The sequence below is a fragment of the Stegostoma tigrinum genome, chromosome 6, assembly GCF_030684315.1.
Source record: "Stegostoma tigrinum isolate sSteTig4 chromosome 6, sSteTig4.hap1, whole genome shotgun sequence".
In the NCBI taxonomy this organism is placed as follows: Eukaryota; Metazoa; Chordata; class Chondrichthyes; order Orectolobiformes; family Stegostomatidae; genus Stegostoma; species Stegostoma tigrinum.
In genome coordinates, this window is record NC_081359.1 from 82,127,176 (window position 1) to 82,142,599 (window position 15,424).

The window sequence follows — 15,424 nt, forward strand, 5'->3', positions numbered from 1 at the left end:
CACTATCTATACCTCTCTATTTTATAAATTAGTTTCAGGTCACCTCTCAACCTCCAATGCGCTAGTTAAAATAAGTCGCAGCCTACCCAGCCCTTCTTTGTAATTCAACCCTTCCTTACCCAACAACGTCTCAGTAAATCTCTTCTGAACCCTGTCCAGCTGATTTAATATCCTTCTATAACTGGCTGACCAGAACAGGACACAGTATTCCAGAAGAGGCCTCACCAATGTCATGTACAACCTCAACATGACTTTCCAAATCCTGTATTCAAAGGACTGAGCAATGAGGGTAAGCACGTCAAATGCCTTTTAGCCACCCTGTCGATGTGTGGTGCAATCTTCAAAGAATTATGTATCTGCACCCCTAGGCTCCTCTGTTCTACAACACTTCTCAAGGCCCCACCATTAATTGTATAAGCCCCACCCCTCGTTTGTTGCACTAAAATGCAACACCTTGTATTTATCCAGATTGAAGTCCATCTGCCATTTTTCAGCCCATTAACTCATTTGGTCAAAATCCCACTGTAATTTTAGAAGACCTTCATCACTGTCGACTGTGCCACCAATCTTGGTGTCTACCACAAACTTACTAACCGTGCCTTCTATATTTTCATCCAAATCATTTTTATCAATGACAAACAAAAGAGGACCCAGAACCAATCCCTGTGGAACAGTGCTGATCACAGGCCCCAGTCCGAAAAACAGCCCTCCAGCATTATTCTTTTCTCCTTCTGTTAAGCCAGTTGTATATCCAAATGTCACGCTCACCCTGAATCCTGTTACCTAACTGTACTAGTTATTCTACCACGCGGAACCTTATCAAAGGCTTTATTAAAATCCAAGTAAGCAACACCTACTACTCTGCCATTATCAATTTCTTTTTGGTAACGTCCTCAAAAAGCTCAGTAAAGTTTTGAGACACAATTTTCTTTGCATAAAACCACACTGACCATCCCTGAACAATTTTTGCCTTGTTAAATGTTCATAAATCCTGTACTTTATCACTTCCAAAAGTTTACCCATGACCAAAGCCAGATTACCAAGTTTGTAGCTCCCTGGTTTCTCGTTACAGCCTATCTTTAACAAAGGTGCAACATTGGCCACCCTCCAGCCATCAGGAACCTCACCCATGGTTATTGATGCAAATATTTCTGCAAGGGGTCTTGTAATTTCCACCTTTATTCCTCACAACGTTGTGGGATACGTTAGATCAGGTGCCAGAGATTTATTCACCTTTTGCATTCTCTGAGACCTTCCGAACTTCCACTTCTGCAACGTGAACTGTTCTTAAAACATCAAAGTTTATTTCCCTGCATTCTCTAGACACCTTTTCTTTCTCCCCAGTAAAAACTGACACAAAGATATTCATTTAGTATCTCTCCCATCTCCTGGAGTTCCAAACACAACCTCCTTGATCTTCAAGAGGCCCAAACCCTTCTCTAGTTATGTTCTTGCTCTTAAATGTATTTGTAGAATCTCTGTGGTTTATCCTTAACCTTGCGTGCCAATGCTGTCTCATATCCCCTCTTTGCCTTCCTGATTTCTCTCTCAAATCAATATATAGCATGTAAAGGGATTCTCTAAAAATTCAGTTGAACCAAGGTGTCTATATCTAAAAATAAGATTCTCTTTCATTCTTGACTGGAGCCTCAATATCTTTTGATCATCCATTCTTCCTTAATCTTACCAGCCCTTCCTTTCACTCGAACAGGAACAAAATGCTTCTGAACGCTTGTCATCACACTCCTGACTAACTCCCACCCGGCAGATATCCTTTTGCCTGCAAACCGCCTCATTGAACTTTTGAAAGTCCTTGTCTCAAGTATTAGAATTTGCCTTTCTCAAGTTAAAAACTAACACTTGTACAGAAGGCTTATCCTTTTCTGTAGCTGTTGGAAGCTAATTGAATTATGATCGCCAGACTCAGTGTTCCCCCACTTTTCCTTCAGTCACCTGCCCTGCTGTGTTGCCCAAACGAATGTCTAGTTTTGCTGCTCCTCTAGTATCGGTAAAGAAATTTTTCTTGAACACATTTGACAAGTTCTTCGTTATCCAAACTGTTAACAGTATGGTGTAACCCCAGTCAAAGTTTGGAAAATTAAAATCTCCATCTCTGCAACCTTCTATTATGCTTAAATATATCAGATCTCCCAACATATTTGTTTCTCAACTTTCCTCTTACTGTTGGGGATCCTAAAGTACATGTCCACCAATGTAATCTTATTTGTAATTTCTACCCATGTATTATCACTGGATGATTTTTCAGAAATATCTTCTCTCATTACAGCAATAATATATTTCTTAGTGGTAAACAGGACCTAAAACGAAGTTTCAATAACAACATCTCTTATTTGAAATGAACTACCTTTCGTTACCTGCAGAAAATAATCTTAAAATGGGAGAAATTAAAAATATCTATCAAATATGCAAAAACTTCAATCCAATCAACCACTTATCTAATAAACTGAATAAAAACGACTCTTCTTCAGTAAATCCCTTGAAGGAAGAAAAGTTTTCTCCAGAGCTGACCATGTGTACGACTCCCGAAATGAGGAAACTGCTTCTTATCAGAAAAAAAACTTTGATTTTTCATAACCAATCTTTCCAGTTTTTTTTTTAAAGAATAATTCACTGTTAAGATCTGTGAAAAGATCCCGTAAAACACGTATGGACTTTTTTAAAACTTACGAATTTCGGCTATAGTAATGTCAGCTGTTCACCATATATCCTTAAAAGCCCATATCGAAAAAGTTCATTTATTTAAAAAAAAGTTTATTTGGTTTTTTTGAATGTTAATGATAGAAAATGAATTATGTTAGTAAAATGAGTGTAACAATTGTAAGAACAACTTGACAATAAATCTTTTAAGACTGCAATCCCAAGAGCAGCTGCACCCTCCTTGAGTGAATAAAAATAAGGATAAATAAATGTGCTGTACTTGGACTTCCAGAACACAGATTAACATAGTGCTACTTCAAAGATTTTAGTGCAAAATAAGTGTCTGTGGCATTACAGGTAATATAATAGTCTGGATAGAGGATTAGTTAGGAAATAGTGCTTCTAATGGGTCATTTTCGGTTTGCCGAGATGGTTTGATGAGTGAAGTATCACAGAAATCTGTGCTGAGGCTACGATCTTGATTGTTCCTTCTTCCAAATAATCAAATAGTTTGCCAACCCCCAGTCAGCAAATCTAATTTGTGAAAAGCACAATAGGCGTCTGAAGATTGGTATGAATCGATTAAGTGAATGGAGGAAAATATTTGGCAGGCAGAGGATAATGTGAGAAAATATGAGCTTCTGCGCTTTGTCAGGAAGAATAGCGAAGCAGTATATTATTTAATTCGGTGGAGATTTCTGGTCTGTATGGGGCAGAGGCAACTGGGTGCCCTGATAGACAAATTATGTAAAGCTTGTGCACAGCAACAGGAAATGATAAAGAAGACAAATAGAATGTTGCTGTCTATTGTAAAGGGAGTGAAATATAAAATAAATTATTTGCTCCCCCTTTACACAGGGCATTGGTGTTTCTTCGTCACTGGAATGTGGGCATTGCTGGCTGCGACAGCACTTATTACTTATCCCGAGTTGCCCTTGAAAAGGCAATGATGAGCAGCTTTCTTGAATTGCTGCAGTCTGAGTAGCCCACAATGCCATTAGAGAGGGCATTTTGGAATTTTGACCCAGCAACAAAGATCTGCCTCCAAGTGAGGATGGTCTATGTCCTGGAGGAAAAGTTGAAGGTGGTGGTGTTCTATGTGTCAGCTGTTCTTATCCTTCAACATGCAAGTAGTTTTGGGTTTGCAAGGTGCTGTGTAAAGATCTGTGGTAAATTTCTGCATTGCATCTTGTTGATAGTAGCAGTAGTGTCCATTGATTATCGGTGGTGGTGTGATTAGCACTGTATCTACAAACAGCCAAGTGGGCTGCTGGAAAAGCTCAGCAGGTTTGGCAGCATCTGCAGAAAAGAAATCGGTGAACGTTTCTGGTCCAGTGACCCTTCCTCAGAACTAGTTTTGTCAGGAAGTTCTGCGGAAGGGCCACCGGACCAGAAACGTTAATTCTGATTTTTGTTTTTCTCTCTACAGATGCTGCCTGATTTGCTAAGCTTTTACAGCAACTTATATTTTTGTTCCTGATTGACAGCATCTGCAGTTTTTTTGTTTTTTCGTCAAGCGGACTGTTTTGTTTTGAATGGTCCAATTTCCTGATTGTTGCTGGAGCTGCACCCATCCAGACAAGTGGGGACTGTTCTCACGCACATGTTGTAGATGGTGGAAAGGTGTTGAGGAGTCAGGAGGTGAGTTATTGCAGCAGTATTCCTAGCTTCTTACCTACTGTTGTACCCAATGTATTTATATAGTGAGTCCAGTTCAGTTTCTAGTCAACAGTAATCACCTGCATAATGTTAATGGGAGATTCAATGATGTTAACACCATTAGAATGTCAAGAGGAAGTGATGATAATGCTGTTGCCTAACATTGAGCAAGTACAACTGGCTTCTTTTGAGCTGGATATTGTCCAGGTCTTGTTACATTTGGACATTAATGTTCAACATCATTTGCTATTATACAATGGTTGGTGAACCCCATTTTTTGATCTTTAATGGAGAGAAAGTAATAGATGAAGCAGCTGGAGATGATTGGGTCTTGAACACAAACCTGAGAAACTCTGCAGAAATGCCCTGGAGCTGACCTGACAGACCTATGTGCCAGGAATGACTTCAACCAGAAGAACTTGTTCCCTGATGGCCATCAATTCAGTTTTTTGCAAAGGTTTCTTGATGCCCTGCTTGGTCAAAAGCTGCCTTGACATCTGGTATAAATCAACCCCCACCCCCACCGCTGCCAAGAACCAAAACTAAAACGCCCTAAATGAGTACCTCATCTTGTCATGTATTAAAAGGAGTGTGAAAAAGGTATAACCTGTCTTTTTGCAACTTGTAGTGCTTAAATCAAATAAATTGCTGACACTTGCTTTTACAATCAACAAGTAACAATTTATTTATCAAACTCTAAAAGTGAACAAATTCACTAAACTATTAAAAAAAATCCCTTCTCACGATTAACTATTCCCAAATAATGCAAGATTCTAATGATATGCTGTTCTAATAAATACAAGTCCGACTTAAATAACAAAACAATAGAATTTGGTCTGTCAAAATTACAGCCAGGTTACCTCTTCCAAAATGTTTTGTCTTCTCTACAAATTCTCCTGTCAGGAATGCTTTCTCCTGAGTTCTTCTGTTAGGAATCTTAGCTTAAGAGTACTGTGGTGCCATTGTGATTAGGTGGAGCTTTCTCTCAAAGCAGAGAGCTCTTAGCTCTGCTGATTTTCAAACTCTCTCCTTTTATACTCCTCGTGACAAATCAATTTTTTACAATCGATTGGTCCTAAGATTGTCAAAACCATCAGATTCAAATTTGATAGGTTTTTAGTATCTAAGTGCTACGTTCAAATTGGCTGAATTCAGAAACCTGTTGTCTTGGTAAAATGCTGCTTCACCTGCTAACGGTATTGCCTTTGGATACAAGTGTTTCAATTTGGATGCTCTTTGTTCTTGCAAACTTTTAGGCTGACATCTCCTCCATACTGGGAAAAGCACAATATTTTAAAAGGTCCACACAATGCTTCTTCCCACGAGCATTTTACAAACACCAATATTTTACAGATGCTAAATTCTAATGTCCTGCCTTCCAATCCACAAATACTCTACCCAGCTTCACAGCATATCAAAGGCTGCCGTTTTTTTTTGTGTCTGGAATTGAGACCTTTTTTGTCCATGTTTGAACCAAGGCTATAATGAGGTCAGGAGCAGAGTGGCCTGGCAGAATCTAAACTGAGCAGCCATGAATAAGTTGCTAAAGTTCTTTGAGAAGGTGACCAAACAGGTAGATGAGAGTAAACCGGTTGTGGTGCATATGGATTTCAGCAAGGCGTTCGATAAGGTTCCCCACAATAGGCTATTGTACAAAATGCGGAGGATTGGGATTGTGGGAGATATTGCAGTTTGGATCAGAAATTGGCTTGCGGAAAGTCAACAGACGGTGGTAGTTGATGGGAAATGTTCATCCTGGAGACCAATTACTAGTGGTGTACCGCAAGGGTCGGTGTTGGGTCCACTGCTGTTTGTCATATTTATAAATGACCTGGACGAGGGTGTAGAAGGATGGGTTAGTAAATTTGCAGACGACACTAAGGTCGGTGGAGTTGTGGATAGTGAGGAAGGATGCTGTAGGTTGCAGAGAGACATAGATAAGCTGCAGAGCTGGGCTGAGAGGTGGCAAATGGAGTTTAATGCAGACAAGTGTGAGGTGATGCACTTTGGTAGGAATGACCAGAAGGAAAAGTACAGGGCTAATGGTAGGATTCTTCGTAGTGTAGATGAGCAGAGAGATCTCAGTGGCCATGTACACAGATCCTTGAAAGCTGCCACCCAGGTTGACAGGGCTGGTAAGAAGGTATACAGTGTTTTAGCTTTTATTAATAGAGGGATTGAGTTCCGGAGCCAAGAGGTTATGGTGAAGCTGTACAAAACTCTGGTGCGGCCGCACTTGGAGTATTGTGTACAGTTCTGGTCACCGCATTATATAAGAAGGATGTGGACGCTTTGGAAAGGGTGCAGAGGAGATTTACTAGGATGTTGCCTGGTATGGAGGGAACGTCTTAGGAGGAAAGGCTGAGGGACTTGAGGCTGTTTTTCATGAGAGAGAAGGAGGTTGAGAGGTGACTTAATAGAAACATAAAAAATAATCAGAGGGTTAGATAGGGTGGATAGGGAGATCCTTTTTCCTGGGATGGTGACAGCGAGCACAAGGGGGCATAGCTTTAAATTGAGGGGTGAAAGATATAGGACAGATGTCAGAGGTAGTTTCTTTACTGAGAGAGTAGTAAGGGAATGGAACGCTTTGCCTGCAACGGTAGTAGATTCGCCAACTTTAGATACATTTAAGTCGCCATTGGATAAGCATATGGACGTACATGGAATAGTGTAGGTTTAGATGGGCTTGAGATCGGTATGACAGGTCGGCACAACATCGAAGGCCGAAGGGCCTGTACTGTGCTGTTATGCTCTATGTTCTGAGCAAGCGCTGCTTGATAACACTGTCAATGAAGCCTTCTGTCATTTTACTGATAATCAAGAGTAGACTGGGAGCTGTAATTGGCCAGGTTGGAGTTTTCCTGTTTTTTGCCTACAGGAAGGAACTGGGCAGTTTGTGAATTTGTTGGATAGATGCTGGTGTTGTATCTGTATTGGATCAACTAAGCTGAGTGCAACAAGTTCTGAGGCACAAGTCTTCAGCACTAGTAATGTTGTCAGGGTTCATAGCTTTTGCAGTATCCAGTGCTCCTAACTGTTTCTTGATAGTACGTGAAGCAAATCAAATTGGCTGAAGACAGACATCTGTTATCTTGATTTGACTTTTTAGTGTTACATGTACTGCGATGCACGGAAAAGTATTATATTGCTGGCTAACCATACCTTACATAAGTGCATCGGGGTAAAAGGACAGAATGTAGAATATAATGTTACAGTTACCACGAAGGTGCAGAGAAAGGTCACCTCTCATTCATTAGAATTGTGTGCATAAATCTAACAGTGGGGAAGAAGCTGTTCTTGAATCTATTGGTGCATGTTTACAAACTTTCATATCTTCTGTCCAATTGAAGAGACCTCTAGAGGAGGCTTAGGTGGATCATTGGCATCTTGCTAAAGATTGTCGCAAATACTTCAGCCCTATCTTTTGCACTGATGCACTTGGCTCTCCCATCATTGAGGATCGGGGTATTTTGTGGAGTTGCCGCCTCCAGTGAGCTTTTTAATTGTCCTCCACTCTTTGTGACTCCATGTGGCAAGACTATCTCTAATGAGTTATTTGGTTGTCAGCAACTGTTCTCAACTGGACGTGGCAGGACTGCAGAGCTCGTATCTGATCTGTTGGTTGTGAGATAGCTTAGCTGTATCTATCACTTGCTGTTTAAGCAGTTTGGTATGCAAGTAGTTCTCGTTGGTGGCCTCACCAGGTTGACACTTCATCTTCAGGTATGCCTGGTGTTGCCCCTGATATGATCTCCTGCGCTGTCCATTGAACCAGGGTTCAGTCCCTGGCTTGTTGGCAATGGTTGAGTGGGGGATATGCCAGGCCATGAGGTGTTAAGGTATAAATTTGCTGCTATAATGGCCCATAACATATCATGGATGCCCAGTCTTCATGTGTTAGATCTGTTCAAAATCTGCTGCATGTAGCATGGTAATAGTGCCAAACAGGATGTGAAGTATTTTCAGCATGAAGGTGGGATTTCATCTCCCCAAGGACTGTGCAGTGGTCGCTGTTACCGACATGGACAGATCCATCTGTGGCAAGCAGATTGGTAAGGATGAGGTACAGTATGTTCTTCCCTCTTGTTGATTTCTTCACCTGTCAGTTTTGCAGCTGTATCCTTTAGAACCCAGCTAGCTTGATCAGTGGTGCTGCTGCCAAGGCCGCCTTGCTAGTGGACATTAAGGTCCTCCACACAGTACATTTTGTGGCCTTGCCGTCCTCGGTGCTTCCCTCAGTATTGCTCAATGTGGTAGAGCACAGAACAATCAGTTGAGCGAGGACCGGATGTGGTAGTCAGCAGAATGTTTCCTTGCCCGTGTTTGACCTGATGCCATGAGACTTCATGGGGTTCAGCATCAATTTGAGGACTCACAGGGCAACGCTGTCTTGACTGGAGACTGGTGCTGCCACCTCTGCTGAGTCTGTGCATTCGGTGGGAGCAGGGCATATCTAGGGATGGTGATATTGGTGTCTGGGCTATTGTCTCTAAGGTATGATTCTATGAGAATGCCTTAAAAAGCTGTTGCTTAATTTGTCTGAGACAGCTCTTTCAATTTTGGCACTGGGCTCTAGATGTTCGCAAGGAGGATTTTGCGGGCCAGTATGGCTATTTTTGGCTGTTGGGTTTTATTTCTTTGTTGAGACTTCATTTGTGATTGGTACTGCTGAGTGGCAGTTTCAGGGGTCAATGGACATGTCTGGAGTCGCATGTAAGTCAGAGCAGGTTAGGATGGCAGACATTTTTTCCAAAAAAATGTCAATGGTCATCCTTACATTCATAATTCCAGGTATTTATTGAATTCAAATTTACAGCATCTGCTGTGGTAGAATTCAAACCCCAGGCCTGCAAAACATTACCCGAGTTTCTGCACTCATTATTAGCAACAATACCACTAGACGATCAGCTCCCCTGGTGAGGGCAGAATCACAACTGTACAAGCTACAATTAACTTTTAATTACTAAGCATAATTATTGCAAACTCTGAATTCTTCAATTCTTAATGTCCTCAAACCTGCCCTAATAATTTCATTCTCATTCTCTTTCAATATGGCCACACCTCTGCTTCTGTAGAAATAACTGCAGTTGCTCAGCAATATTGCCTTACTAGTACCTGTTTCAAACAAAAATTAGTACAATTTTGTTCCTATTGTGGGCCAGTCCAAAAATGTAATCTTATCATTCTGATCTGGATTTAAAGATAAAGCAATTCAAGCTTAACACTTCAAAGAAAATAAAATAGTTTTTCCTTTGGACCTGTTTAGATCTTTTTGGGTTCAATTGCCAGACCATTGAATTTACCTTTTTAAACCGAACCTGCTGTACCGAAAAATCAAGAGTGAGGTCTTTAGGTTTGAATGGAAGAAACGTAGGAATTGAATGTCTCTTCAAACATTAAGGCGTAATCACCTACCTGAATGTTTGAGCCTCAGACTGATTTTTTTTTTGAGAAGTGCAAATGGGATCGATTAATGGTTACCAGTTAATCACTTTACATACAGATAGGTTGAAATGTGTAGCAAATAACTCCGTACAATGATTCCAACAATCTACAGGATCAACCACATATATAGTTCTGAATGTCCATTGGATCTAAATAACAAAGGAACGAATCATTCAACAAATTAATTTATTTGCGGAAGCTATTTAACAGTCAAAGATGTGCAGGAAAAAAAAGTCATAGAATCCCTACAGAGCGGAAGCAGGCTGTTTTGGCCTATCAAGTCCACACTGACCACCTGAATAGATCCCACCCAGACCCAACCCCACTCTATCCCTGTAACCATGCATTTTCCCAGGGCTAATCCAACTAGATTGGACACCCTTGGACACTACCAGCGATTTAGAATGGCCAATCCACCTAATCTGTGCATCTTTTGGACTGTAGCAGAAAACTTGGAGCACCTGGAGGAAACCCATGCAGAAACAGGGAGAAGGTCTGTGTGGAATCTGCACATTCACCTGAGGGTGGAATCAAATCCGGATCCCAAGCACTGTGAGGCAGTAACGCCGCCTGGTGAAGTGCAAAAATACACTGAGTTCACCTATTTTTAAATGTTTCAAAGTTGATTTCTTTATTTTACAGATTCAGGCCATGAAGATGATGGTACGTTGGTTGATGGGAATGAGGACCAATGTAAATAAATCAGGAACCTCTACCTTGAGACTGTTAACCGCAATACTGCATAGTGATGGTGATTTGACAGAACAGGGAAAAATTAGGTTTGTAATAATCAGTTGAGTGCTTTTCACTTGTGTATTGTTTTGTATATTAGCTTGCAGGAAGAGTAGCTGGTTTGATACTTAACCACAATTTTGTGTGAAACTTGGTTTCCGTTCATGACATTTTTGTGCTGAATAGATGAAGAAATGAATGATTAACTGATTTTAAGCTGTCTGCCAGATTTGTGGGAATGAGAACAGATTTGTTTTTTCACATCTGCCATAAAATAGTTTAATGCACATTTGTAACAGACTATTCAGTGGAGCCAAATAAGTTAGAAGAGACTGAATAGTTCAGTTGATAGATATTTGGAAGAGTAGGTGATTGTTTTTCCTCATGTCAAAGTGCTGCAGTCCCTTGCAATGTGAACTTGAAATGTTTTTCTCAACACTCAGCAGGTCAAGGCTCATCAATGGAAAGAGAAACAGTTAACGTTTCAGGTCTATGGGCATTAAGTTCATTGACCTGAAATATTAACTGGGTTCTACTCTCCAGACATGCATTTGGACCTGCTGAGTGTTTCCTTGATTTCTGCTTTTAAAAGTGGTTAATGGGGTTTAAACAGCTAGGTAAACTGCATTGTCCTTTTCAGCTCTGTACTTGCATACATTCTAAACAAAATCAAGAATTCCTGCAAGTGGGAATATAATTAGAGATGATTCAATTTTTTGCTTTTGATAACATAGCTTTGTCTAGGCACAATGAAGCTCTGAGGACATTTTTAACCTCTGTTTCCGGCTTTCAGTTTCTGAACTTTTGTCTTGCCAGGTCTGGAATTTCCAGAAGTGCATGTAATCTGGATGCAAATTGATTGATTGTATTTGGGTATGAGGGGAGAAAAAACATAACTCAGTATGTCGAAGACTACATTGTCTCTTTGCAACAAACACAAAATGCTGGAGAAATTTAGCAGGTTATAGAGTCACAGAGCAATACAGCTTGGAAACAGTTCCTTCAGCCCAAACTGGTCCATGCTGACTGGTGCCCACTTTAGTTAGCATTTCCCCTTCTCGTCCACCTATCTATCCAAATGTTTTTAAAATGTTGCTATTGCACCTGCCTTAGCCACTTTCTCTGGCAGCCCATTCCAGAAACACAGCACTGTCTGGACGAAGAAGTTACCCCTCAGGTCCTTCCTAAATCTATCCCCTCTCACCTTAAACCTATGCCCTTTAATTTTCAATTCCCCATCCCTGTGAAAAAGATGTGCATTCATCCTATCTATGCCCTCGTGATTTTATACACCTTGTTCTCCTTCGTTCTAAGGAATGAAGTCCTATCCTGGCCAACCTGTCCCTATAACTCAGGCCTACTGGTCCTGGCGATGTCCTCATTAATCTTCTTTACATACTTTCCAGTTTAACTATGTCTTTGCTGTAACAGGGTGACCAAAACTGTACCCAGTACTCCTAAGTGACGACTCACCAACCAGTTACATAACTGTTAACGTGACATCTCGACTCCTCTACTCGCTCCAGTGCCTCGATCGATTAAAGGCCAACATGCTAAATACCTTCTTCACAACTCTGTCCACCTGTGATGCTGCTTTCAACGAACTATATACTTGTACTTCTCAGCCCCTCTAATCCACAACACTCCTCAGGACCTTACTGTTTACTGTCCAAGTGCTGCCTGGTTTGAAGCATTTTTGGAGAAAGGAGGAGTTGCTGTTCTACGTCTAGTATAATTCTTCAGGACAGACTTCCTCTTTTTATGGTTGCCCTTCAAAGCTTCACACAGTTAATCTCATTCCAAGTCTAAATGCAAGAAAGCACCAAATGAGTTTGCTTGGAGGACCTCTTGATGTTAAAGAGACAGCATTCATTTCAAGATGGTGAATTGATGGCACAATTAGAAGTAAAATAAGCTGGATAACATGGCCATTATGATTATATCTCAAATTGGTATGACATGCCTCAAAGAATATTGACTTGTGTTTTAATTATTTTGAGTTTTTGAATGTATCTTTGTTCCATTCTGCTCTATTTCCTATTTCTTTGCATTGATTTTTATGGCATAAGTTTAAATCACCTTGGTGTACAGGACATAATTTTCAAACTACCAGATGGCACAGAATTTGGAAGTATTCTGAACTTTGCAAGGCTGTGTAGGACGTCAAAAGACATCACCAAGTTGGTAGAAAGGGTGGACAAATGGCAGATCCAATTTAAGAATTGGAAAGTGAATAATTTTGGCACAAAGAATGTAGAGAGACAATACAAAATAAAGGGTGCAATTCTAAAGATTGTTGCCGGAGCAGAAAGACCTTGGGGTGGGGGGGGGTTGGGGGTGTATTTCTCAAACAACTAGACACATTCACTGGGTGATTAATAAAGTAAACAGTATGTTTAACTATATCTGTGGGACATGGATACATAAACAAGAAGGACATGTTAAACCTGTATAAAACACAGTTGTTAATTCTTAACTGGAATAAAGCATCTGTTATGGTGTCATACTTTGAAAAGAATGTGCAAGTTTAGACTAAGGAAAAATATTGAGTAGTTGGGGGTGACTACCTTCAGTAACGTGAGTTGTGAAGTTTGAACTTTTTAACAATTCAAAAAACACCCCCGGTGGGCCGGGACTCCCAACTCTAAAGATAAGAATAAGAAGTACTCTTGCAGTCATTCACTTAGCCGTTAATGACAACATTGATTCTCTGGCTGTCAGCATTTCAATGAGATCTTTAAATTAGACTGAAATTGAGATGAGAGTCTGTTAAATATCATCCTGATAAATTACTTTATCAGGTTCCTGTGATATTTCAGACAAGAGAGAGGGATCCTTGCAGCTGCTTCTACTTTACAGTTTTTGACTTTTCAGGAGACTGAGTCTGACCTTTCTAGGGTTTCTCTTCAATTGATACATAGGAATAATGGAAAATATCAACTCCAAAGCAAAAACTGTTGCTTGGCAATATTCAGCATAAAATATCTTCCAAACCAGATCATTGAGCAATTAAATCCATTAAACTCTTGTTATCTCTCAAAAGCTTGGTTTGCCTTCTTTCCACAAAATCTTTTGACGTTTTGTAAACAGTATGTAACTACAGTATATTTATCCTTGTGACTTTTCAGTTCCAAGTCACATTGGCAAATGGTCCTGAAACCAGGAATTGTTCAAACCTGTCATCTCTTCCCGATTCCTTCAGTTATTTTTCAAAGCTATGTGCTCCCAACAGAGGCTATAAGGAGGAGGTGGGGGAGCAGGATGAGGTAAATTGCTCCTTCTGAGAGATGACTGGCTGAAGGGCCACATCGTGTGCTGTAACCATTCTGTGAGTGTTTCTGTGAAGTCACCTTAACAAATGAAAAAGTTCCCTGATTACAGGTTCCTTAACTTTTGTGCCCATTGTATATGAATAATGGCCAAATGAGTTGAAGCTTTACTTCCTGAAATATGATAAATTGTGTGTGCTGGGAGTCTATAACTTTTCTTGATATGCTTGTTTACACCATTTAACCACTTTAAATTTAGACATCTGCTGATAAGATGGAAGATGATGCTTGGACATAACTTGATACCAGTAAAATGGGCATGACAATAGATGTAGTTTTGGTTCTTGCTTTACGTGTGACCACAAAAGAAACTCCATTAGAAAAACCTCTGCTTATTTGATGAACTGATCAAATTATTTGAAATTGAATGTTGCATTGTTGTGTTGTATGGACTAGATACTGAAGTAGCAACACCCACCGTTCATTTCAAGACTTGGTGGATGGAATGTCATTAGTCTGTGCTCAATTCTGATCTAGTTCTTGGGCTATGCCTTCTAACAGCCTCTGAAAAACTCATGATTGATATTATTGTCTGCCATTAGGATGGAATAGTGTCAAATCATTTGTAAATTAACTCATCAAGATTTTATTGCAATCTGTACAGCTTATTGTTGGCACATGCAAGCAGTCTGTCTAAATCTAATTTCGCTATGGCTGTAATTTAGTTGTCAGTGGTATTTTTTTTAAAAAAGGGGTATGTGGGCATTAGTTATTTGTTTAGTAACCTGTAATATTTTATTCTGGTGTCAGGAAATTTATAGGCATTTTTTGTGTTTAGTAGCAAAGCATGTATTTTTCAAAAGGTTTATCTTTATCTAAAGTGAAACTGGAATGAGTTATATGAGCGGCTAATATTTTTGCTCAGAAATATCAATTTGAATAAGATTTTTTGATAGAAACAAGATGATGGATAATTAGTCAGGTCAGTTTAAAATCTTGCTTTGAACACATGGTCATCGTCCACACTGGGGCTAAATTTGAGGTTACAGTTCAAATAACTTCTCTTTTTCTGTATTTTTTTTGCAGTAAACCTGATATGTCACGTTTGCGCCTGGCAGCTGGTTGTGCTGTTTTGAAATTAGCACAGGAGCCCTGTTACTACGAAATCATTACGCTAGAACAATTCCAATTATGTGCACTGGTAATGAATGTAAGTGGCTTTATCCATCTTAGAATGTAATTTCCCTTTTTGTCAGTGGATTGGGTTTGTTAAAATTTCTGACTTGCAGATACAAATAACTACATTGATGTCAACATGGTCTTTAGTTTTATGACACAAACATTGAAAATGTTGCAGAATGGAGGTTTTAGCTTGAAAGTAAGTCTTGATATTTTTATCAGTGATTTATTCGATTTTCACTCTGCTTGTCATAAGACATCCCAGCATAGTCAGGGAGTGAGTTTTGTTTATCAATGTTGATATTATACTCTAAATACACATCAATATTATTAGTAAGGTAAAACTCCTGTTTCTAGAATGTTTGTTCTTTTTATCCTATAAGAAAAACAGACTTTTTTGACCTTTGTACCTGACTGTTCTCATCAAATTTCTCCTCATGGTAAAGCCATTCACAAACAGAAAATGATATACTATGAGA

At 39.8% G+C, this 15,424-nt stretch overlaps 1 protein-coding gene across 3 annotated transcripts in view; it reads left to right on the top strand.

Annotated features, from left to right (window-relative positions):
* The window catches only part of LOC125453351 (sister chromatid cohesion protein PDS5 homolog B), a 228,211-nt gene that overhangs the window by 164,587 nt on the left and 48,200 nt on the right, over nt 1–15,424 (top strand). For all 3 annotated transcript variants that reach the window (XM_048532792.1, XM_048532793.2, XM_059646710.1), the window contains exons 23-24: nt 10,408–10,544; nt 14,853–14,976. In XM_048532792.1, coding sequence (XP_048388749.1) covers nt 10,408–10,544; nt 14,853–14,976 — 261 coding nt within the window. The remainder of the gene's footprint in view (nt 1–10,407; nt 10,545–14,852; nt 14,977–15,424) is intronic.